This window comes from Rhamphochromis longiceps, linkage group LG16, assembly GCF_057381845.1.
Source record: "Rhamphochromis longiceps isolate RC_006_pf linkage group LG16, R_longiceps_female_GT1.1, whole genome shotgun sequence".
NCBI classification, from domain to species: domain Eukaryota; kingdom Metazoa; phylum Chordata; class Actinopteri; order Cichliformes; family Cichlidae; genus Rhamphochromis; species Rhamphochromis longiceps.
In genome coordinates this window covers 26,909,248-26,935,010 of record NC_140572.1, presented here as the reverse complement: position 1 = coordinate 26,935,010, position 25,763 = coordinate 26,909,248, and the positions used below count along the sequence as shown (strand labels likewise).

Below are 25,763 nucleotides of genomic sequence, written 5' to 3'. Positions count from 1 at the left end.
AAAAAAAAAAAAAAAAAAGGTCAGCCAATCCAAATTAAGTAGCGCAGAGCCGAACCAATCACAGCCGCAGCGTCACGTCGCGTGACTTGTTACGTACAGCACAAGTGCCAAGCCGCACGTGTGTTTGTTTGGGAAGCAGCCAGCGGGTAATGGAGAGAGCGCGTAATGGAGGAAATGAGTGTGCCGACTAGAAAAATCAACCGAGCGTGACCGAAGAGAAAACAGATGATGGTTCCAACGCCGGAGAGATTGTCAAACGGAAGAGCCATAGAAGTTCCGTAGTGTGAAGGTATTTCGGCTATTTCAAGTCTGACAAAAAACAGAGTAGCGTGCACTGTAAATTGTGCCGAAAGCAAGTCTGGAAATACAATAAACTGGTGCATGCGTCACACTGTGCGCCACGTTATTGTTTCGGTGAAATGAATTTCTACAATACTGTTAATTCTACTCTCTGCAGTGTTTAAATGCTTACATATACACACAGTTACTGTCCCTCCACACATACGACTCGGTTCTGCTTCTATGCCCCAGCTTTGTTTACTTTTTCCCACCGAGGCTTCTAGACTTCTGATTGGCCAACATTTCTGCACGGTTAGGAATCTAGCGCCACCTGCTGCTTTGGCATGTTCATAGCAGCGTTTTCCTTCATTTCTGCCTTTATGTGTGGACGGGATTATTTTTTAAAACGAAAACGGAAAATCTCCGTTTTCAAAAATACCCGTGTACGTGTGGACGTAGCCTCAGTCTCTGACTGGAAGCGCTAATTCTTCATTCGGCTTTTGTCAGACTAAAGTAACTGTTACAACTGTTTGAAAAGCTCAGCTATACAACAAGGAGAGATTGAGAATTTCCTTTTAGTTCTCAGTTTATTTGATATTGACAAAAGTTAGTCAGTTTTGTCTGTTCTTCTGTAAAACAAACTAAGATTTATTTTTAGAATTAATATTTTGTTTCTAAGTGGAATTGACAATTTAGTCTGTTTCGTTTGTTCTATTTTGAAACTTAAATGCTTTAGCGGCTGCCTTTTGTGTAGTTTGCAATATTTGCCTTTATTTATCTGAAAAAGTCTCATGTTCCTTAAGTACATCTACCCTGTTGAACTTATTATGGGAAATAAATATTTAAATAAAAACAAGCTGCTGATTATTTCACATTTTACTTGTGAGCAACGGCACATTTAAATCTTACAAATATAGTTATTTGGCTGATATCGTGATAGATATCGTTATCGCCTGAAATGAAAAAAACATATCGTGATATGAAAAAATCTCATATCGCCCAGCTCTACTGTAAACTATTTTTAGTAGTTTTGAAAACAGGGGACTCTAGTTGGGACTCCACTCCATTATGTTATTAAAATTTTAACTTCCCTGCTACTGACACAACCTGCCTCACTCTAACTTCGTCTTTAAACATCTGGCCCTCGCTCGGATAGTAGTGTGTGTGTGTGTGTGTGTGTGTGTGTGTGTGTGTGTGTGTGTGTGTGTGTGTGTGTGTGTGTGTGTGTGTGTGTGTTTTGGTTGGCATAAGGCAGAAAGTCAGGCCAGCCTGTCAGGCCCCCGAGGGCCCTCGTTGTTTGAGTCTCCATTAGGCTGATGAGGTTTGGCAGCTGAAGTTGCTGGAGTTAGTGCTGTGCTTCAACCCTCCTCGTAGCTAGGCCTAATTAAACCTAGACCTCAGCCCTAATTTAAAGATAATTAGCTGTAGGGGTTAGCTACCACCACCACAGGGTGAGATGAGCCTCATGTAATATGTGTAATAATGCGTGCTAAATGTTTTTTTTGGTGGTTTTAGTCAGTGACAGACCAGTTGAATGAAAGGCACTTACCATATGTAATTTGGCGGATGGTTTTACCCAAAGCGGTTTACAGTAACACAAGTGCAGACAAGTTTCCACTCTGGTAAATATTGTGTCACTCTGAAACATAATGGATTATCACATTATAGTGAGACTTAGTAAAGCAAACAAGAATGTGTGTGTTTGTGACATACAAACAAACGAAGTGGCAAGACTGCATTTTTGTAGGTGCTGCACAATAAACTGTCTGACCCTTGGGATCGGCCCTATGTTTTCCCATTAAGCCATACTGACAGTTTGACATTTCCCAGGGTAGAGGGCTCTGATTCAGGTATGTTTTATTCATCCTATTGACTTCACATTGCTGCCAAGCCAAACAGAGAGCAAAAGCCTGAAGTGTGGTAGGCGGCAGTGAGAAGGAGAGCAGAAGATACCTGTTGTTGTTGTGTTTGCTGCTCAGATAGCCAGGCAGTCTGAGACTCGGAGACAGCTGGGTGACACATACACAATACACTCATCACAATGCAGACAGAGATTGGGAGATATTGCAAACACTGAGTGGATAAAACTGCCTATTTACTGAGAAGACTTGAGGCAGACAGGTGAAAATGTGGGATTACATGCTTCAAGAAGGTTTGTATGCTTTTCTGTACCCTACCTCCAAAAAGCTACATAAAACCAAACTTAGATAAATTTGACTTGTTAACTTCTACTTCGACTAGTCAGCCTACTGGTTGTTTATCTCCATTAAGTTGTAGAATTCTGTTGCCTGCGCTGTGAAGAACATCTAATTTACGCCAACTCAGACCTGACAATGGACTTTTATTCGCTTGCATTCCAGGTATAAGCATTAATTCTAGATTTATGTTTGCCTGAGTTTTTCCTGCTTTTTGCCAATTAATAAATAAAATATATCTGCAAAAAACTGTTTTGTTTTGTTTTTAGCTAACAGAATGAAATGTTCTTAAACAGGGTAGTTTTGTTCCAGCACATGGGGCCCTGAAACCAGTTTTAGTTAGTGTTGGTTAATATGTTGTCTGGGGTCTACAGAGTACCTTTTGGTTGCTTAATAAATCTGGCAGATGGCTGGGATATCCCATCTTCACCTGTGATTTCAGTAGTGAAAAGCATCTTACTCATAATTACTGCTTTCTTTTGAATCTTTCTACCCATTTAAATCTTTATTAAGTAAATATATTGTCTTTACAAACGTATTTCTGTCTTTTTCTAATACATAGAACAATTATGAGAATGTCCCATGGAATTCTGATATAATTGTGGCAATTTTCTCAAAAACAACAGCAATAATTTTCCTCCGAGACATGTGAGAATTTGACCCCAAGATCAGTTTTGGATTTATAACGACAACATTCGTTCTGAGTTGTCTTGTCTGTTTCTTTTTAATACATCATGCAACTCACTGCCATCGTAAACACATGGGACCATTTTTGGATTTATTTTGCTTGGCTCCGTGCAGACAAGTGCTTCCCTCATCTTCATGCATGTCACGTGAGGCTGGGAGCTGGGTGCAACGGCGGGAGCCTACTCCAGGACAAAGCACTTGGGGCAGGGAGACACTGTGGGCCTTGTTCCCCCTTTGACGGCTTCATGTCAAGTGGGTGTTAGCTTGGTGGGACACCCAGACCCCCCTGGAGGGTAAAGCACTACACAGCCTGCCTCCAATTGAGGAAAGAGACACCGAGGGCTTATTGAAGATGCACTTATGATCCCGACATCGGCGACGCCTATGTCTGTTTCAATACACACAACAATAATAACAGCATATTTTTAAGTAAGGCTGTTTAAAAGACGAGAGGTTGAGGTTGAAGATGAGGAACAACCAAGACAGTTGATCTGAATATGTGAACCGTAGGTTCTTTTTGGCAGAGGCTTGGAAAATTAAAAAATTGTCTCTACATGTAGTACTGAGAGATAAAGGAATTGATTAACTAATTACATTTTATGTGTACGCTCAGTTACAATCATATTATTCCATGTTACTTGAACCATACTGAAAAAGCCGCAAGGTGAATAAGGACAGGTGTACCGTGAAAAAGATTACTCACCCTAGTAACCGTAGCAAGCCATAGTGGTCAACAGTGTCGAGTGCTTTTTCCTTTCTTCATCGTCTACTTTCTCTGTCTGCCTTTTCCCCAGCATCTGGCTAAGTCTCACCAGTGTCCTTGCTAATGCCCTCGGGTGAACCGGGCCATGTCAAACTCAAATACATCAATCACTTGGTGCTAGCCATGGGGAAAGAGAAGGGATGGATTGGCAGAAATGTAGGGATGAAAGCAAAGAAGAAGGACGGGGTGGTTAAGGTAATGTATAGCCACTAGTCAACCCTCTTTCACCTTATTTTTCTTCTCCTCCAACCTCCCTGTCTCCTTCCCTCTGCAGCAACTCCTACAGACTTTGGACTCAGCTGTCACATCACAAGAGGCCCTTTCAACTGATTCTCATCAAGCGGTTTGCAGACCTAAACACATGTTGGAGAAGAACAGAGCAGTGGCGAGGAGAGCAAAAGAAACAAAAGGACAGTCAAGGCCAGAAGAGAAAGCATTAGAAAAAGGAAAGAAGAAAAAGAGCAGTGTAAGAAGGGAGATGAGCACTGAAAGCAGGTCGACGAGAAGGAAATAAGATAGCAAAAGAACAGAAGCACAAAGAAAGAGGTGACAAAGCCATGGGAGAGCCTATCAGCAGGTGTGTGTGCGTGTGTGTGTGTCCTGCAGAATAAAGTGTCCACGTCAGAGCCTCGGTTTCCCCCCTGGGCAGTTTCTGATTAATTGTCCGTCCAGCTGCTGTGATAGCGACTACTTTAACCAAGACTCCCAAGACACTCACCCATGTCCCATCCTCCACAGAAAGACACCTCTACTCCTGTGTACCCAGCTTCCTGGCTGACCTTCTCTGACTAAAATTAGGGTTTTTTTCCTATTCTGATACCCCCCCCCCCCCCCCCCCCCTTCGTTTTTTTCCTGTCTCTTTTTGGCTGCTACAAATAATCTTACATCAGCACCCCATTCACCTTGCCATCAGGGGATAATGTCTCTCTGTGGGAGAGGGGTTTTGGAACAAAGGCAGGGGGAGCTGAAAACCGCATGATATGCTGTGTGTTCCCCCCCTGTGTGTTTACACATGCTCTGGTGACTGGCTGAGATAAAGCATCCCTGTCTCAGGTAAACAGTCTAGCACAGCAGGGTAAAATGGCAGGGTTGACTTTGGACCTGGCTTATACTTAGTCAGCACCTCTAGATATAAAGTACCATCCCACCCACCCACATTTAATCACACAACTGCACACACATAATTTCCATTTCAGTACATTTTCATTATGGTTCAAATTCAACAATTACGAATACCAAATCTGCTTTTCGACTCTATGAACAATAACTGCCGTACTCAGCACTGTCCCCTTCTTTTCCTCCCTCTTCTCCAGACTGCATAACCATAGCATCTAACCTGATGGCTATATAGCCAGCCCCCAAAAGCAGCCAAGGTCAATTGCCTTTCCTGCTCCTCTCATCTTGTGCTTTATGTACCTTCACATCCAGGGGAAAAGAGCTGCACTATTTCTGCTCTGCTGCAAGGTGACTGCTGCTTCATACGAGTGACAGCTACACAAACCAGGAATACCAAGAGTACCAATCATTTTGTTTAAGGTTTTCATATTTTGAAAATAAATCCAGAAAGTTTAATTCATATAAAATTGCAAAATGTTACATTTCACGCAAAAAAAAAAAAAAAAAAACACTTCTAGGTCACGGCTTCACTCTGCTGGTAAATGTTGGACTTGAATTTCTAAAAAACAATTTAATTAACAGAAGCTATACATGGAGCTACCTTTGACTTTGATATTATGGACCATAACTAACAATAATGAGAGTCGATCAATACTTTCAACTCCGTAATTACTCCACCAAGCAGTGACTTTCCACTATTTTCTGGTTCAAATCAGCATTCCACTGCAGACTCCTGAAGCCATTTTTATGAACTCAGGTAATCTTTTAATGTTAGCAGAATAACCCCAGCAGTCAGTTTTGTAGACTGTAGTATATCAAAACATTTGTCCACAAGTAGGATGGTATTTAGAAGGCATAAACACAAAAAAGATGATGATTAAAGTAAATGTATTGTCTGACATGTTGGGAATTTAGATGATGAGACTAAAGGCTGAAAAAGATTTTTTTCCCCGATGATGAATCTGTAATGAAAATTGAGCCCTTTTTTTTCTTTTTACATGCTTTATACTTCATTATCTTTGTCTCTGCCTGTTTGATTTTCTGGTTGATTCTTTACAGCAGTCATTGTTTTTCCTCATCTACAAGATGAATAATAAATATTTGCCTAATATTCAGACAGAAACTCCCAAGCCACAGTGTATATTGTGTGTGTGGTATCCATTTTTACATTTTTTCTCCCTTTGGTATTGAATAGTAAGATCATCATTAATCCCGATTGTGTTGGATTATCGGCGGTATTATTTTTTACTCGCTGCATTTTCCCCCCTGACGTTTGTGTGGTAAACTGCGGGAATTTTACAATAGGATTTCCATTTGTTGTATAAGTGATAGCGTGTTTGGTGCAACCATTTTTCATCCTCGCATAGATAAACTGTTTCCCGGTGAAGTCTGAATATCTCCCTTTCTTTCTCTCTCACTCTCGTTCCCAGATGTCTCCTTACAGCTGCCATGACTGACTGCAAACTCATTTATTACAGGTCACAAACACCAAGTGCTTCATTTAAAAGGACACCCCACCCCCAACTCGCGCACGAGTGAAAAATCGACCTGCAAGAATAGCATACAGGGCACACCATTCCATTAACACCAAATGGAAGCCTGCAGGATTCAAAATATGGGAATGGGGTTCAAGTGGCGGGGTGCAAAACAGAAAAAAAATATGAGGGATAGTTTAGGGACATGTTTTAATCTGCTGCAGCGACCACAGTTAATGAGCACTAAGCACATAAAGTACGGGGCAGCATCATTACAGCTCCTATGACAAAATCTAAAATATTTATTGCATTGTGGGGTTTTGGCATGAAAATCTCTTGCTATAAGTTTGCTGACAGAGTTATTAAAAGCGTAGTTTGTTTGATATCACTCTATTGTAAAGAGTCTTAACCGACATACCACGTCCCATGTCTGCTACATATTTATTGAAGCAGGCAAATCACCAAATCAAGATTTTGTTGGAAGCATGTGTTCTGCCGGCCATATCCGATATCACTCAGAGCCGTCTGTAATTACATTGTACATGCAGATTAGCTATGAATATTTTAGAAGGGGATTACTAAAAGAGGAAAGAGACAGAGACGCAGAGAGTCGAGAGAAATCAGCCCTTTAACACACACCCACATGCAGAACTGCATGAAAAGCTCGTTTGAAGGTGGAGCCAGTCTTTTATGCCCAAGTTGTCAGCCTATTATCATCCTTTCATATGTTTGCCACCATTATTAACTGTGAGCGGGAATAGAAAAATAACACAAAAAGTGAGAATAAAACACATCACTCCAGCATGTCAGGCTGTCTCTTTAGAGTGGGGGGGGGAAGAAAAGCATGGCAGACCAAGTCTTATCATTGGACTCTAATTCTAAAACGTGGCAGTAATGAGTGTGTCTTAACAAAGATTAGCCATAATTTCCATTGTCATTTTAAGGCTCCCACATTATGTGGAGGCTTACAAAGCCACAGATGAAGGCAGAGGGTGGGCGGAGGAAGACGAACAAGCAGACACTGGAGCAGAGAGAGCGTCTCTGGAGCTTGGTTAGTCTGTCAGTCACCCTCTATCCCTTCAACCGTGCATCCACACGCGCACTGACAGACAAAGTCATAACACACACACATGTACGCACACACACACACACAGTATATGTACATTTCCCAAACCCTTTGTCGCCACATTTTGAAACCCTCAAGATGCGGTTGTCAAAAGGGTCGGCGCCTGACAGCCTCCTGCAGCCCTCCAGGAGGATGCAGAGGACAGACAGGCTTATTGTTAGAAGAGTAGCAGCAACAACAAAGCAGATCAAAAGTCTCACTGACTGACAGACATACATGGTGCGTTCAGACTCCCAACATCTACATTGTTTAGTGCACGCAGGGCTGAGGCTTTCAGGGGCCTGGATCCTGCACATTTGCCTTGTACATCAGAGTGATGGCCCAGGGTCAACGAGGTATCAGAACGTGGGTATGTGTGTAAGTGTGTAGGAGTTTGGGTGTGTGCCAATCTGCTACGCACATTGACACCAATCTGCACTGGTAACTTTATATTTATCCAATTAAAAATAATATTTAACGTTGAAAAAATAATGAAGTTATTTGATTGATAGCTACAAGAATATGGCTGATAGCAGAACAGATTTAGGCTGATATTCTTACTTTAGGCTTAATTAGGCCAAAAACACGTAAGTCTATTTTTCATATTTATATTCATATGATAGCAGACATGAACCTTGCACCACTAGCGATAAAGAGAAAGCAAATCTGTTAAGAAATTTTATTTTATTTTACTTTTATTTTTGCCTGACACATGTCCTCTTTTCTTGGAGTGCTGCGTATTGGACCACAACACACACAAAAAGTTGAATGGTACCAACAGCACTGAGATTTTCTTTTCTTTCAGCAAGCTTGTTCTGGTTGCCCTAAAAGCATACGTGCCATCCTAATTAAGGTCCATCTGATTGATTTCCCCCAACTAAAATTCAGTCCCCCCATCTGTCTAAAATAGCTAGAGTACATTGTCAAAGATACCAAGCAGGGCCTCGCTCCTGCTTGTGTATACGCGTGTTTGCTGCACTACCTTGTTAATGAAGGACTTTGGTTGCTGTGTATTCAGCACTCAGGGCCATGTTACACGGAGGCAATCAGCCTTTCTATTTGCATGTCTTTCTCTCACTCCTTTTGCTTTCATTCTCTCTCCAACAAACACAGAAACTCAAAGCTTGCTCAATTTACAGAGAGGAAAAAAAGAGAAATCATAAAAGCATAGGAGCACAGACGGAATGAGTGATAAACATGAAACAAGCATTCTGTCTTCAAGAGTTAAGACACCTTTTCAGATCTAAAGTAATCTAAGAGCTTGAAAGTCATGTTTCAAACATAAAAGTTGCTTTTTTTATATACAGATGTCCTATAAACAGCTGCCCAGATTAAGGGATGCACGTCCATGGGTGATGGCCTGTGATCTAATTATGACATCCCTCACTAAAGGGACATTTATTAGCTAAGCTGACAATGACACATGTCAAAATAGACGTGGATGTATGGTGCATTTGTAATGGCAGGTGATAAATGAAGGTGCATCGTTTGCAAAGGTCACAGAGGATGTGAGCCAATCATTTCTGCTGATGTAGATAGGAACCTGACTGGTTATAAGCCCAGCAAAAATCCAACACGATACCTTTACTTGTGTGTTCAGAAAAGAAAACTCTCAAAAAACATTTGGAAATTCAGTGCTAAGTAATCAATAGTGAACTAAGACATCCTGGTAGTAACTAAATGGTAAATGGTCTGTATTTGTATAGCGCTTTACTTGGTCCTAAGGACCCCAAAGCGCTTTACACTATACACAATCATCCACCCATTCACACACACATTCACACACTGGTGATATTGTGTAATATTCTTTAATCAGTAGGCCAGTACACATAAATCTTAATGATTTCCTACAATACTACGATTGCACAAAGAGAAGATTCTTAGTCTGGCTGGCTGGGGGTTTAAATAACACAACAAATCATTGTCTGTTTTTGTATTTTTATCATTAAAGAGGAAACACTGACTCACCAGACAGATTAATCTAAAAGCTACATATATGTGCATCTAACGGTCCTTTTCTCAAATTCTAAAAATAGCTTATTTTCCATATTTTTTTTTTTAATAATTTCAGCAACTTTTAAAAACAATACAGGAGGGTCTTGCATCAGGCTATAATAGCAGTAACTGAATTTACTTTATTGTGGAAAAGTGGCTTTATATTGCTCCCTATGTGTTACTCTGGCCAATAAAGAAAGGACAAAAGCAGAAATGTTTATGTTCTTCTTTTCTTTTTCATTCTTATAAAATGCCTGGTGGTGGTAGACGGTCAAAGCTTCTTTAATGGGTGACAGCAGATAGGACTATAAGCGTGGTCTGTGCCAAAGTCCAGCTATGTTGGCTCCTCAGTGTCATATCATTCTTTCATTATCCTTGATGCTGGACAAAAAGGGAAAAATATACAATGAGGAGACATTTACAAGAAGTGCCAGGGTCTCCTGTAAAAGGTGCAGAACTGGTTGAAAAAAAAAGAACTATCTTGTCTCCCTTTCTAGTAGGATCCCTGTCAGTGTCACCCTCAAACCTTAAATGTACTGTGACCACACACATCAGCTTACAAATAGGACAGTACTGTCAGTTTCAACCCAATAAACAGTGAGTGCCACTGTAAGTTAAAGGTTGTAGTTGCATTCTGTTCAGCAAATTAGGAAAGAAGACGCCGCTCAAAGCCGTAAAACAGAAGGGATGTAGTTTATCCAGATTGCAGTGGTTACACGCAAGTGAAAAAACTCCATGCACATGCAGACGCATTCAACAGATGATTTGAAGGCGCTCCTGTGCACAAAATATATGAATATTCATAAACACAAACAGAGTTTTGGAATGTGGCCATATGGTTCAGAATTGCAAGCTGTATCAATTTCCAAACTTGTTCAGCTGTAGTGTGAAACTGCAGTCCAGTGAAGAGGAGTGTGCACAGTGGACTCACATGGGGGACATTCAGCATATTGCAGGCATGTACCCTGCTGTCATGAAGCATATAAGTCCAGTTTAGCACAGGATTTTCTTTAAGTGGGGTTTTTAACACTAAACAGAAGAAAATAAATGACATGAAGGTGATGAAAAGTTCATAAAATTTCAAAGCAAAGGATTCAACTGAGGATTTTATGCATATTTATGGATATTTGTATCTTGGGACATATTAAGATAGATGCCAACGTTAAGTGAGGAAACTCAAGAAAAAGAAACTTTGAGCATGAACGCGTGTGCATTTTCTTATTTTTCAACTGAACATAAGATAACCATAACACCCGCGAACTCCTGGCATCAGGACGCGCTCACATCCGCGCACGGGCGCGCGCGCGCGCGCACACACACACACACACACACACACACACACACACACACACACACACACACACATATTTGAGCATCCGTTTCTGTTCTGTTTCGTTTTATGTTATTTTACTATTTTCCAATATTATTGAAATGATTTGGAGCTTCACTGTTGGTCGAAGCTTGTCTAGTCAGAAAAGACATTACGACTGTGATCTTCATACATAGGTGCGTCAGATAATGTATAACGAAATCCATATTTTTTCTTTCCGGATGTTATTTAAAAAATTAATTTAAAAAATGTAAATTTAACTTCGAAATATGAGCCTTGCTCGGACACGATTAAGATAAACCCCAGGATAAAGTAATGTTATCAAAAACAATAAGTTGACTAAAATAAATGAGCAAAAATATATAACTGCTTTTATTTTGGAACAACAATATATTATGTTAGGAATATTATTTTGACGACGTGCAGCACACGTGGTGAGTGTAAAGCAAAAAACAAAAACAAGAAAACAAACATGTGGAAGCATCCCTCCATGCCCTGTCTCCTGAACTGCATTCAACATTTTAATTCAGTCACTGTCTCTCAGCTATAAGGCTCTCACACACGAGGATTTATTAAAACACGGGTTAGAATTTTAGATCTGCCCTAATATTTGTGCATTATACATCACATTTAACGCAGTATGATGTTTAAATAATCGCGAGAGACGTGGTGCCAAAAGAACTTATATTGTTTGAAATTGGGTTTTTTGTTGTTGCTGTTATTTATTTATTTATTTTTTGTGGTGTTATACGCCTTAAGTCACATAAATATGACTCTAAGATATGCGGTGAAACTGTTTAACAGTCAGCATGAGGGGAAAAACGACTGTGTGTGAATTACGATCTAAAGATGCTGTGTCAGTGCAGCCGATACTTGGATTTAGTCTAATTTTAGTCGTAGTCATCCCAAAATGTGATTATCAGTGGTGATGATGGTGGTTGATGAGGTGGTATTGCTTTTGTCTAACTAATCTCTCTCTCTCTCTCTCTCTCTCTCTCTCTCTCTCTCTCTCACACACACACACACACACACACACACACACACACACACACACACACACACACACACACACACACACACACACACACCTCCCTGCGCGTAAAGAGCGCCCCTGCACTCTACAAACAGTACTGCTACTGTCAGAGCGAAAAGTCCCGTGCGCTGCAACGATGGTCGTCAATTTGTGCTCCACAGGATCCCCGAGGGCATTTACTATAAAACGATGAATAATCTAATTTGACTATAATCCGCTTTGTTTTTATCCCGATTACAGAATGCACGTACATGTTCACCACTCTTATCATCGTTTGCACAGGTGAGAGTTACACAGATCAACACAAACAACAAGCCAAAAAAGCCTAGTAATATAGAGAGCGTTCCCACAGCAGTCTCTGCAGGACTCAACGGTTTAAAGTAGTCTGAATCACCGGGTGACTACTTGCGGAGCCTCAAGCTGTTACTGTTAATACAACCCACTGTCCAACCAGCCAAATTCATCAAAAACAATAACCATGGGGTTACGTCTTATTACCATGACGACAGTTGTGATTATTGGGATAAATTAGTCAGAAGGGGAAGAAAGAGCAGAGATTGAAAGCAACTTTTGAAATAGTTTTGCGTTAGACAGCCTGTCTATCCACAGGAGGGAAAACAGGAGCACAGTAGCCTGTTGTAAACCAAGGCTATAACTCCTCTGTGTTTGTCTAGCTATGTCCTGAGGACACGTGTGATGAACAACAAATGCTCTCATTTCTCTCCAAATTCAACAGTGCCGCTCTGCGCAAGAAGACGGAGCGACGCGCTCGCCTGGATCCTTTCGTCTTGTCAGATGTACTGCTACAACCTGCCATCTGCTCTGACCAACACCTGTGTCTCTGTGCAACTGTGATCTTTACGTCATCTCATTGGCCGTTGTTTAAGACGTTCTCCGGCGTTAGAATTCAGTGCTGGTGGTGAAACCGTATTAGCGGGTTTGATGTGATCTGTTAAGCTCCAATAGCCATATGCGCAACAAAGAACAGTAACAGAAAAGTATGCACGGTGGGTAGTTGTGCTGCGCTCAGCGCGCACTAACCATCTCCGCGGACACACAGTTTTGCGCACTGGGGAGCATAGGGTTGGAATTCACTCACCTGATTGTGAAAAGCTGAACCCAAACAAGAGGCAAGTCAGAAGAAAGCCGAAGCAACACTGGGCAGTCGTTGGTTTCATTGTTGTGCTTAGCAAGTATCCCCTTTAAATTCACATGTCCAGCAGCGTATCCTTCCCTGAAACAGCCAGAAAGGATGGATCGTTTGGGTTTGACGCCTCTTGGGCGTGCGACTTTGGGGACTTTGGTTGCTTTTAAGTAAGTTTGCAGTTTGTCCGAGTGTCCTTTTCCTGTCCTCTCTGAGCCTTCGGGCTTAAAATTGTGGCTTACTTGACGGCAGAGACAGTCGAATAATAGTTTCCTACGCACGCTCTGAAAAGCTTGTCTAAACAGTGTAAAGCAGTACTCATGGCATTACTCCCCGACTTGGATACAGTATGCAGCTGCAGACTCGCATTTTTCGGACACACCTCCCAGTCCCCGAACTCCTCCTACACGCACTGCGATTGGCACAGGTACCCGACTATCATCCTTAACCCCGCCAGTTTAGACTTCATGCATTGTCCCATTGGTTACCACAAGATGCCAAAACCTCATGAATTTGTGCGTCGGCTCTGTTGCACCTGTCACACCGAACACAGCAGAGATCAATCCTGCCAGAAGGATTTATGGGTGTACTGAGTAAAATAAAACAGAATACCACTTACCAGTGGTGGATTCCCATGTGCTATGAAATATGTGATCCGGATAAGGTATATTTTCATCTTGTAAGATTTGATTCAATACTAAACCGTGAAAACGGTACATAAAATTGATGCTTAGAATGGAAATAGCATAGTTTCATCAGGTTTATTGTGAACGAAGTTCCCATTTTTCCTGTAGTCCCCCCCATAAATAAATAAATAAATAATTGATCTACTCTAATCCCACTTCATTTTATAAGGTTACCGCATAAGTATAATCAAGTAAATAAGGGCATGTATTCTTACAGCAAAATCATAAACCATTTGTTTCTTTGTTTTGCTTTTCTGCATCTTGAGACAAGATTTTCATTTTTCATCACTTATCAGGCTACATTACTCCTGAAGGCAATATATCTCCATATCCAAGAGAAACATTTCCCCACCAGGGGATGGTCTTGGTGTAAATGACACAAATAAAAGTCAAACAGAACGTTTAGATAGCGGTATTATTGTGCTCACTGAGCTATTTGTAAGAGTTTGAAACCAGTGACTTTGGAGTAGCGGGAAAATAACTTAAGATAATGGGGGTAAATGCAAAACAACATGACAAAAGGTTATTACTTTCACCAGCTGCTGACTACTTTTGCACTTTAAAAAGAGAGGTGAATGCCTCCTGGAGTTGCAATATGCCCACACATCTGGACAGAAAACATGCACTCTGACTGTCCCCCAACTCAAAGTTTTCTTGAAACATGCACACGCACTCAAATGTGATCACAAGTGCGGGCAAAGTCCGAAAAAGGCTTGAAATACTTGAGTGATGTTTGTCTCATAGAGTTGGTTCATCAGAAAGTCAAAGCAACATTGTTACAAAACACTTTTACCCATTTAGACTATATTTACCTGCATGAATGAATGGTTTATAATGGAGCTTAGACACATTTTATAACACCTTAAGTTGAAATGGAAAAGTCACTCAGATTATTAGATTGACTATATGGCACCACAACAGCAATATGTTGAGGGCTTTAAAAGACAGAAGTATGATATTAATGCTCTGTTTTTAGCTTTATTATGACTAGATGAGGCAGATTTTAATTGCAATAAAAGCATATCCACACAGTGAGCAATAATCTACCCCGGCCAATAAACATCAATCTTTTAGCTATAGTTCATCCAGGGCCTTTGCTCTCACATTTACTGAGGTATTCCATTCACTGGCACTAACCCACAGATTCCGATACTTGAACACTGAGCTGAACTTTCTGATCCAAGTGTACAGTTTGGAAAATGGGATGCATACAGTTTCAGCTTTCACTTTCAAGAAAGTCAAAAGGCTCTGTTGTTTTCAGCTTGGCTGCAGAATGAATAGTGCACTGAACTGTGAGGGGCACTTCTTGAACCTCTGCTGCAGTGTTGACCCTTCACCAGTGGGGGGCAGTCCATTTCTCGCCACACAGGTCAGAGGTCCGGTGGCGTGGCGCGGTGGGTGGTGGGAGGTTCAAGCTGCCACCTACAGTTTCCTGACTCTGTCTTTGACACTGGCTTCCTATCACACAGAAGCTTTATTAAATATTCCAAAGCAAAAATGAGCTTTTAATATTACTGACACTACAAATTTATTAAGAAATATTGAAAAATGAGATCTGGCAGCATGCTATGAGGAGAGGCTTCACTCTAAATATGCCCCAAATGGCTGACGTTTATCATTTTTAATACCAAAAATGCAATTTAGCAACGTTGTGTATTTTCATTATACATTATGCTTTAAGTGGCACCTTCTGACAGTATCAACCTAATGCTGTCAATTAGGTAATTTATTCCAGGGATTATGAGAGGGAATGAGATGAGGTTTCGTGTGTTCTTCTAGGCGTCCCCAAGTGCCTGCTGTACAGCTAATCTAATACATAACCCCCTGATTTGTTTAATGGATGAGACTTTGCTGCTGCAAGAGGCACGCCAATAAAAGCCAGGCCCTCCAGAGGCTATTGTGCCTCATAATGATGCCAGACACACAATGTGAGAGTTATGAAGCAATTTTTTATCATGCAGCACATTGTTTTGCTCTGTTGGTGCCATGCAAGTGAAGGCAATCTCTCCCTGCAGCATAGCACTTCTCCCCCACACTTAGATAAACCTTCAGTATGATAAACTATCCGAGCAACATGTTGCAGAGATGAAGGAAGTTAATGACCGTAATACACGTCTGGAACTGATGATTAGGTAGTCATAGACAACTAAGACTTTTCATTATCTGTTTGTTAATTTTCAGGTAGATTTTTTTCTGTTTATATATTGAAGGATGTCAGTTTTGCATACCAGTTCAACCCCATATCCCCTCCGACACCAGCTATTAAAATGAGAGGTTACACAGTGAGGTTATGAGGTTATAAGCTTCATTCCCTCCATTTTTATATATATCAAAATGTCTTTAAAACAATATGATGAACGTGTGAACGTGTGACTTCTACAAACACGTGAAACAAACTATTTACTAAATTGCTTACTTTTTGAGCAGCAGTTAAGTCATGGGCATCTATACAAAGGACCCTCGGATAGTAGCAGTCAAGGTCTTCTTTCATGCCTTTGATTGCTTCTATCTTTCCTCGACAATAAGGAAGAAAGAATATGAACAATAACCAAAAGTAAAAAAGAAAAGAAAAACTTGAGTTTTCTTAGATGCCAGAGTTGCAAAAACTCAGAGGCATTTGTTACTGTCAAAACGAAATGGTTTGTTGAATATATAATATTGAAGTTGTCTAGGGAAGGCAACGGAAGAACCAAAAGACTATCACAACAACGTATTTCACACTTTTTTTCATCCACTGTGCTGAAAACTCAAATCAATATCAGCGTGGCTGCATATATTAATCTCAGGGAATACAGATAACTATGATTCAATAAAAATGTACATTTAGCACTCAAACGGGTCTTTTTGCCATTAATGCTGCTCGATCTAAAGCACATGTTTAGCTGTTTATTAATCATTTTGGATCAGATGTGGGTTTTGGACAGATGCTCATTCCATAATGACAAAGGACAAACAGCAGTAATGAGAATTTTCAAGTATAGATTGCCACTGATTCTATCTATCAGCTGATAGCTCAGTCTGCAGGCTGTTCTCAAGTCATACAAGACAGTGGATAGATAAACAGAGATGACACATCATTTGTCATATTGACTGATAAAAATTCAATCAGCAGCCACCCCCACCTTCCTGTTCCTCTTTGTAATTATTCACTGTTAATGGACACTTTTTGGAAAAGTAACTTTGTTTTAAGCGTTCTAATTTTTAAACGGCTAAATTAAATATATGTTAATAACATGGTATTTGGTTTCTGTTAAGAAATTCAGACCTTTTTGCCCCCTTTTAAGTCATAAGACAGTGCTCATTTGCATTGCATAAAATGGTTTTTAGCAAGTCACAGTGCCAGAGCCAGTGTGGAAATGCCATAATCTGCTGCTCCTCTGGTCACTCGATGTGCTTAAAGCCAAGTCTGATGCCCCCTTTTAATACACAAACCAAGGCATTCGGTAAGAGATGAGTTATAACTTTTGCTTTCTTGTGATATTCCTCCATAGTTTCTTGCTTTTGTTGTGGTTTTCAGATGTTCAATCCACAGATCCATCTAACATCCTACTGTTTTCATTTATTAACTTTATCTTTTGGCATCAGATACCATGTAAATGGTGTCTGATGCTGTAAATGGTGTTTTACTTAATTTCTATAATCTATATTAGTGCGTATGCCATGAAAGGTCTCCCAGTTTACTATGATGCATCTATGCTATGCTATCCTAAATTAGGTTTGAATGCATAACAAGGTTAATATTCATGTGCAGACCAGGAAATCTTTGGCTACATGAAAGCCAACATACAACACTCTGGACTAAATAGTCATGAGTGACTCAGATAACTCGTGCTGGTGTGAATCATATCAGAAATTCAGCTTATTATAAACTATATGCTACTGGAGCAAGTGCAAACAACATTAAGGCTGGCAGTGTTTTTACACAGAGTGGTATTAATTACCTCAAAAATAATTTTATATGCTGGTGACTGATCATCCTGTCATCAGACGCCACAAGGAAGTGATTAACTTCCCTCCGCGTAACATGGCATTACATTTGTTGCATTGGTTCAGGCATGAAATCCGGATGCAGTAACAGTCCATCATACATGTCACTTTAACTTGGGTGTTTTTAAATATGAGGATTTTTCAGACAGCTTGCTTGCTGCATATTGATTATTCCACTGTCAATATTATGTGCAATTTCTGTACATCTGCAAGTAGACTTTCACAGAAAATTCAAACTGAAGGATTGCTTAAAGATTCACTCAGATTTTCACGGCATGGCCGCTATCACAGTAATTCCTACTTTTAAGACAGATGAGCCAGTCTTGAGTCAGTCAGTGTAAAAATTACACTAAAGCTAAAAAATGACAACCTGGCTGCATCCATGGAAGAGAAATTCCTCCGTGTTTACATCAGTGTTGTAGTCTAGCCAAGCATAAATCATAAAAAGTCCCTATTTTCCACTGTAATTTATTCATAGTCACTATGTTGAGAAAGAAGAAGCATCAGGGATTATTTGGTTTTAAGAAGACTTGTCTGTCTCTCCCTATATACATATGTGTGTATATGTATACATGTACTATAAAACATGTAAATACCCACAGCAATACAGATAGCCCTCTGAGTACACGTGTCGTACATTCAGCGCCATTTCCTTTGACATTTCTCCTATCATCAGACTCATATGGTGGCTAAAGAATCATCTGAAACTCTGACTGGCTCTGCATGTGCCTGACTCTGTGAGCAATAAGCAGTGTTAGCACATTACACACACATGATTACGTGGCCATTTCCTCAGTGAATGAGTCTCATCAGAAGTCAGTGAAGAAGCCACTGAGTGTGTAATTGTTTCCCATTAGGGGAAATGTTGACTGCCATCGAGTCGCATCTCACTGCAGAGTTTGCTGACGAATGCTCACTGTCCACTGAGTGAAGCGGGTTAATTCTGCTGTGGGTTATGATGGAATTACCCCAAACTCCAAAACCATCAGATCAGTCCAAGGATGAGGGTGATGTGTTATATTGTGTTTTTTTTGCCCTGCAGGATAAGAGGTCAGATTCTTGTTGATTCACTTCAGTGACACCAGACTTTAAACATTATCAGTCATGTCGATGCCTGTAGCTCTCTGTGGTCCAGATGCAGTCTTTGCAATCTATCTATCTATCTATCTATCTATCTATCTATCTATCTATCTATCTATCTATCTATCTATCTATCTATCTATCTATCTATCTATCTATCTATCTATCTATCTATCTATCTATATATATATATATATATATATATATATATATATATATATATATATATATATATATATATATATATATATATATATATATATATATATATGCAGTGTAATGCGTCCCCATCTTTATGTTCTTTTTTTTTGTGCTTTACTTGGAAGGGGTTGAATGCATATATCTATTTTCATTTTCATACAGTTTAGGTTGTTTTCTTTTCTCCATCTGCAGTATCTCACACACATACACGCGGGCACGCACACATACACACTGACTACCCTGCACTGCAGCAATAAATAATTGTTGGCATGTGTCCTTGTGAAGGTGTTGTAAATTGGATAGCTTACATTGCACATTACAGGCCGGTCAAAAGTTCAAAAGTGACCAACCATGTCAGGTGAGACTTGAAGATGAGACAAAGAAAGGACTTTGCTCAGGTTATTAATGCTGCCCTTGATGAGCTTTGCTGCTGCACTCTTAGGCTGAATGTGTGGAAGCCGTAATCATCCGTGGTTTGTTAGGTTCGCTTTATAATGCTGCCATCTACAGGGCAGAAATGGAAACGTCATCACCACTGCCTGATGTGACTACTGTAGTCCATATGAGTAGAAGGAAGGACAATAATTGATTCAGATAAACCCCAAATAACAAAAATAAGTAAAAAAAATACAGTGTTGTGTCTTGAGCACACTTCACTTCTTTGTATTTTGCTTAAAACAGCCTTGAATCTTAATTTCTGGAGATCACTCAAAGTTTTTCTTTCTACACTGACAGCTTTTTCACTTATTTTCAGTCCAGTCCTTCTAGCTGAACATTTTCAGTGGAATGTTTTCTTTTTTACTTAACACCAACATGTGAATTATTCAAGAACAAAAAAGGCACCTAACTCAAGGGATAAACTAGTTTTAGGCACTTTGCTGCTGGCAACCTGCTGCAAAAACACAGAGCTTGCCCCAGTTTCTGAACTTGAATCGATGAAAAATGTCAACGATATCACACTTTGAGAGACACGATACAGTGTTTTTACTGCAACAAGGTGATTCCCAAAAACTATTAGCTAAAAATCTGCATGTCATGGTGTGCAGCACATCCTTAAAATAATTTGATGAAAGTAGACAAGTGGAGGACAAAACAGAGTGGAAGGCTTAAAAATCTATCCATAGCAGATGAGCATTACGTAAAAGTCATGTAATTAATAAGAAAAAAAATCAGTAAAAGTCTCTGGCCCAGATGATCCATGTACTGTTCACCAAAGACTCATCAGAAATGGCCACAGTAGGAGGGTGGCTGCCATTGAAAGCTGTTCTTAAGGAAAGGAAATAGAGAGAAAAGGCTGTGGTATGCCAAATTACACAAGAACTGGACTAAAAATCTGTGGTGATGTGTCTTAAGAAGTGATGAATCCGCATTTGAAATTTTTGCTTCAAATCATTGCAAATATGTATGGAAGAGGGATGAAAAGCGGCACAACAGTGAGTGTCTACAGCCATCTGTACAACACAGTAGGGGCTCTGTCATGATTTGTGGCTGCATTTCACCCAGTGGTGTCAGAGATGTTGTCAGAATTCATGGGATAATGAACACAGAAACCAGAATACCATCAGATTTGATCCATCGTGCAATACCATATGGAAAGTCATCTGATTGAAAACAGCTTAATTTTTAAGCATGACAATGATCCCAGACACACAGTAAAAACATATCTGTATAGAAAAACACTCAAAGGAACACAGTCAGTCATGGATTGGCCTCCCCAGAGCCCGGACCTCAGCATAATCGAAGCAGTGTGGGATCATCCTATTAGACAACTGAAAAAAAAAGGCAGCCAACATCCAAAGATGAGCTGTGAATCTCCTTCAAGAATCCTGGAGAACTATTCCTAAAAACTACTTAAAGAAATTACAAGAAACGTGCCTAAGAGTGTTCAGGCTGTGTTGAAGAATTAATGTGTTCGTAACAAATATTGGGTTTCAAATTTGTGAGAACTGTACTGCATAAAGGCAAACTGTTTCTGTCTTAATATAGTATTTCCATTTAGTTTTGAGCATGTTTCAATGTCACATCTATAATTTCATATTTTTCTAAAAACATGAAGAAATGAAGGATGTCTCAAGACAAATATCCAACGAGAACAGACATTACCTGGATAAAGTGTTAGAAAATCGAATTTAAATCTAATGTAATCAAATTGATATAATTGTTATTCTTAATTTTTATGAGCGTTCTAGTTGTATTATTTCTAGTGAACTACTTCTTTTTTAGTTATGCAAATAAAACATTATTAAACTACTGCAATATTGTCAACTCCCAAGGGTGCCGACTACAGTGAAAGCTTTACACAGTTTGACCACTTGATGGCAGTAAGAGAAAGCATCTGAATGGTAGTTACTATCCAAGGGCACAGCTGCTGCATAAAGAGATAAAGAGAGGGTGTGTGTGTGTGTGTGTGTGTGTGTGTGTGTGTGTGTGTGTGTGTGTGTGTGTGTGTGTGTGTGTGTGTGTGTGTGTGTGTTCTTTTAGGTGGGTGGCCAGACAGAGAAAAGAGACAACACGGTCCACATAGGAAATAGTTCTGTGTAGAGCAGAAAAAACCCTCTTCTCTACAAAGAAACGTGGCCAAGTAAAAATAAGGTAATAAAAGTAATATTATTCACAGACAGTCATTGAAAAGTAACAGTTCTCTTCTGAAGGGCACAAACTAAAGACCCTTTTTACATGAAAACATTTTTTTTTGTCAGTGGAAAAATACAGCGATCATCAAAATCAATAAAGAGTGACTGTTGAAACTAGGGCTTTCCAGAAAACGCAGCGTCTTAGATGGTAGTTGAGTGTCCGGTACCTCCATGATCAGCCGTATATTAGTTCTTGTGAAACATTTAGCATTGAATGCTGTGCAAAAGATTCATCAGAGCAGCTGGATGTGAACTTTTTTTAGTTGTGTGTTTTTTAACTTTCTTTTCAGATTCTGATTCTGTTTCACATTTGGTTGCTAAAGTGACTTGCTAAACATTAGGCAGCCCGACCAGGAATTCACTATCCTAATGTACATATTGTATCAATAAAACAACTCTGACTCCAGTGTTGCTTTAACACAAATTTATGTTGGTGACCTGACATGAACGTGAATATTTTGAGGAACAGGAGACATTAATGTAACATCACTGACCAGTCTGTGTCTTTTCTCTTGAACTAGACCCGTTTTTGATAAAGTGATAAGGAGAACCATGCTTGTTTAGGTTTAGTGACACTGGTTTGCTTTGGAGCAATCAGATACACAAACACAGTCACCTTTTAAACTTTATAAAGTGAGTGTTTGTGTCTGTGTGCGTGCGTGTGTGATTTCAGATGGAAGGGGCCCAGTTAGGTTGGCCTCAGCACTGTGTAGATATGTGTCAGGATTTCCATCTGAGCCTCCTCCTTCTTCTCTTGACCCAGGAGTCTGCAACCACATGAAAAGCGCTGACATTTGAAACACAAAAGGTAAGAAGCCAACCCAAAGTGCTTGTACCAACTGTTGTATTCTCTTTCTTCCATTTCGCTCGGTTGCAAGACAAGTTGAATGCACGAAATACTCTTTGAAAGAGACAAACAAGCAGTCGCTGTTACTGCTCCCGAATAGCTATTAACTTCTACCTCTTCTGTACCCATTTTACCTTGTGCTACTTTTGAGAAATGAGCAACTTCAGCGACCGATAAAGAATACCCCATATATTTTTCATTTTTAGCACAGAATACTAATTTTGTGTTCTATATTTTGCTCTGTTCTTTTGTTTTTGTTTGAGAAAGCATACACATCACAGTTGCAAGATTAACAGTATTAAAATGACAGCATTTCAGTTTGAGTAACAGTGTTGTCCCGGCCTTTTCTGAGAAGTAGACTAAAGCCAAAGCTCTTGGATTTTCTGACAACTCATCAGCATCATTGTACAGAAACAACTGTGTGTGAGACCCACTGTGTTGATAGCTTACAGGCAGCAAAACATGTGTTGACTACAAAGTAGAGCACAAATGTGCTATAATTCAAAACCTGATTTCACTTTGAGTATTACTGCTCTGTTGAAATGCTATCATTACTAACATAGAGTACTATAAAGACTACTGAAGTGTTATGGTGGCCCAGCAATGTAGTCTAGGCTGATGTTGATTGATGATAAAATGCTGAAAAAAACACAAGGAGGAGCTGATATACTGTGCCTCCCCAACCCACATTGAGCTGCAGTCAATGCGATGCAAATGGAATAACATCAAGGGCTGACATTTTATTTTTGCACTTTGGTTTACAGTATGTGTGGTTGCCCTTTAAATCACTTGTGATAATTTTGAACATGACTCCTTCTGTCGACCCCTTTTAGGTCCCACCTCAAAAAAAAGAAAAAAAAAAAGAAAAAAAAGAAAAATGCAAATACTCTGATACTCTGTGGTGGGAGAGCAGCTTTTCACAGTCAAACTGAAAATGATGAAAAAAATATTTACAGTCCAAGCAAATATTTTTGGAAATGACAGTGATAACATGTGCTTCCCAGCCCATGTCTGACATTCACATCACACCGAATATAGTTTTGAACTGGTGAAACTTCCCTCTCTTTATTTGTTAGTGTGAAAAAAGGGTTAGTGTTCACATTTATTTCCTGTTTTCAGTTCAGCTCATTGCAGCTGTGTATCCATTTATGTCAAACCACCGGTGTCTGTATCCCCACATCCCAATTTCCTACAGTAAACCTGTGGTTGTCTGCTTCATGCCAGTCTTCAAAACTGTATCTTGCCTCCTGGTATGTTTTCACAGTTCAAGACAATCAGCAGGTGTGGACACTACACAACCTTATTTTCTTTCTTTCTGTCATGTTCTCGATCTTCCTGTGTCAGATGCATTCATCCCTCTCAATTTGTCTCTCTCAGTTTCTCTATTAACTCTCTGTTTCTTTCCTGCAGTCGCACTTCCCAAGAAGTGTCTAATGCATGTGCCGCTTATATGTTTACGTTACAAACTTACCATTGCTGACTTTTCTCTCTCTCTTTAACAGTGCTGCCCGTCTTCACACTTTTTCATTGCCTCTTGTAGTAGCACATTATTGTTTTTGTCTGAAATGCACCTATCAACTTGTCTATCTTTTTTTGTGCATGCTGTTCACCCCACAATACCTCCCCATTCAACATGGCTGCAGGAAAGTGGAAGTTCCCCCTCTACTTCCTCCCCACATGAATACTGAGACCTCTCTCTTTTTTCTCTCTGACCACAAACCAGAGAAGGCCTTTTGCACAGTCTGCACAGGGTGTAGTTGGCCTCAAAATCTGAACTATTGAAGCTTCATTTCCAGTGAACTGAAAATATAATTTGCTTGAACCCCGACTTTAAATGGATCTAAACAATTTCAAAGTTGCTAACATGTATAGCAGCCCTATAACTGAACCTGTTCCTTCAGCCAAGTGGGTTAAGAGTGCAAGAGCCGCAGAGGCGCAGACCACCATTACCAGCGCAAATCCCAAGCAGAAAAATTGTAGTGTACCACATCTTTTGCAGTGTTTCCACTGTGACATTACACCAATCAGTCATTGAATTGTATTTATTTTCTCACAGCATTTCTCTTACATTGCAACACCAGCGAACAGTTTAAAACCACATTACTATATGTGATATCAGATTTCTAGCGCTTCAACTTGATTACTCCTAAAATATGGGCGTGTAACAGAAACTAGCTAGGCGTGCAGGTTGTCATCCCGTGTGTATGTGCGTGCACGCATATCTTGTGTTGGTGTGTGTGAACGTTTTAGGGCCTGTCTAAACATCCACCACTACCTGGCAGGAAAAACAGGAACAGGACTTGTCACAAGCCAATTGCACAACGTTGGTGGGGATTCACACAAAAAAGATCTGGAACTACTCCCTGTTCTGTAAGCTTGTAAGCTGAAACCTAAAGGGCAGGCAGCACTCTTGGTATCTCAGACTGTGTGATTTCCAAGTTAAACACTATCCATCTTTATGAATGCAACTTTGCTTTACTGTTCAGTCAGTGTTGACATGCAAGTGTAACTAAATACCTTTTTTCCTGTTTGCTAATAAAGAAATTAAACTGATTTAGCCCAGCCACAGATGATTAATATACTCTTATTTATTCACAACATACTAAGGTTGCTCTTGATATACTGTATGCTGGCTTTCTACAGTACTAGTATAAGGTGTGCTTTGTTTTAATCTGAAGTTGTCTGTATGTAGGGTGGATACCAGTAGTTTCCAGTGCTTTTGCAACTCTGTGCAGCTTTTATTGTCTAACAGGATTTGCAGAAGAAGTTTCACGGGGAGTGGAACCTGGCAGAGGAAGTCTTGCAGTCACAAAGCTTTTCAGCTATCTGTCCTGAGAAGTAGACAAAAAAAAGGGGCTATAGCTGCACAATACCTAACACTCACATATCAAGCCAGTATCAACAGCAGGTTCCACAAACCAACAATGACTGCCATGACTTACAAATCATACAGTGTTCTATACTTTATTTATGCGGCAGCTACAAAATACTACTCTGTTGTATTTTCTGGGAGAAAACACATTTAGCCCTTTGAAATCTAACAGCTAAAATGGCTTGTTGATTAGACAGCTCATCATAGAGTGACGAGTGTGTACTTCATCTGCAGATTGGCACGATTTCAGGTTCATGTGTCATCATTTTCCTTGACCACTGAAAACCATGGCACTGACTCAAACCTTGAAAGTGACTAAAAGGTTAATTTTCAAC

The 25,763-nt window shown here is 40.0% G+C and overlaps 1 protein-coding gene across 1 annotated transcript in view; it reads right to left on the bottom strand.

Annotated features, from left to right (window-relative positions):
• The window catches only part of erbb4b (erb-b2 receptor tyrosine kinase 4b), a 361,178-nt gene extending 347,724 nt beyond the window's left edge, over nucleotides 1-13,454 (bottom strand). Inside the window, exon 1 of the mRNA XM_085385312.1 lies at nucleotides 13,078-13,454. Coding sequence (XP_085241438.1) covers nucleotides 13,078-13,156 — 79 coding nt within the window. The 5' untranslated portion in view covers nucleotides 13,157-13,454. The remainder of the gene's footprint in view (nucleotides 1-13,077) is intronic.
• Nucleotides 13,455-25,763: the final 12,309 nt, after the last annotated feature.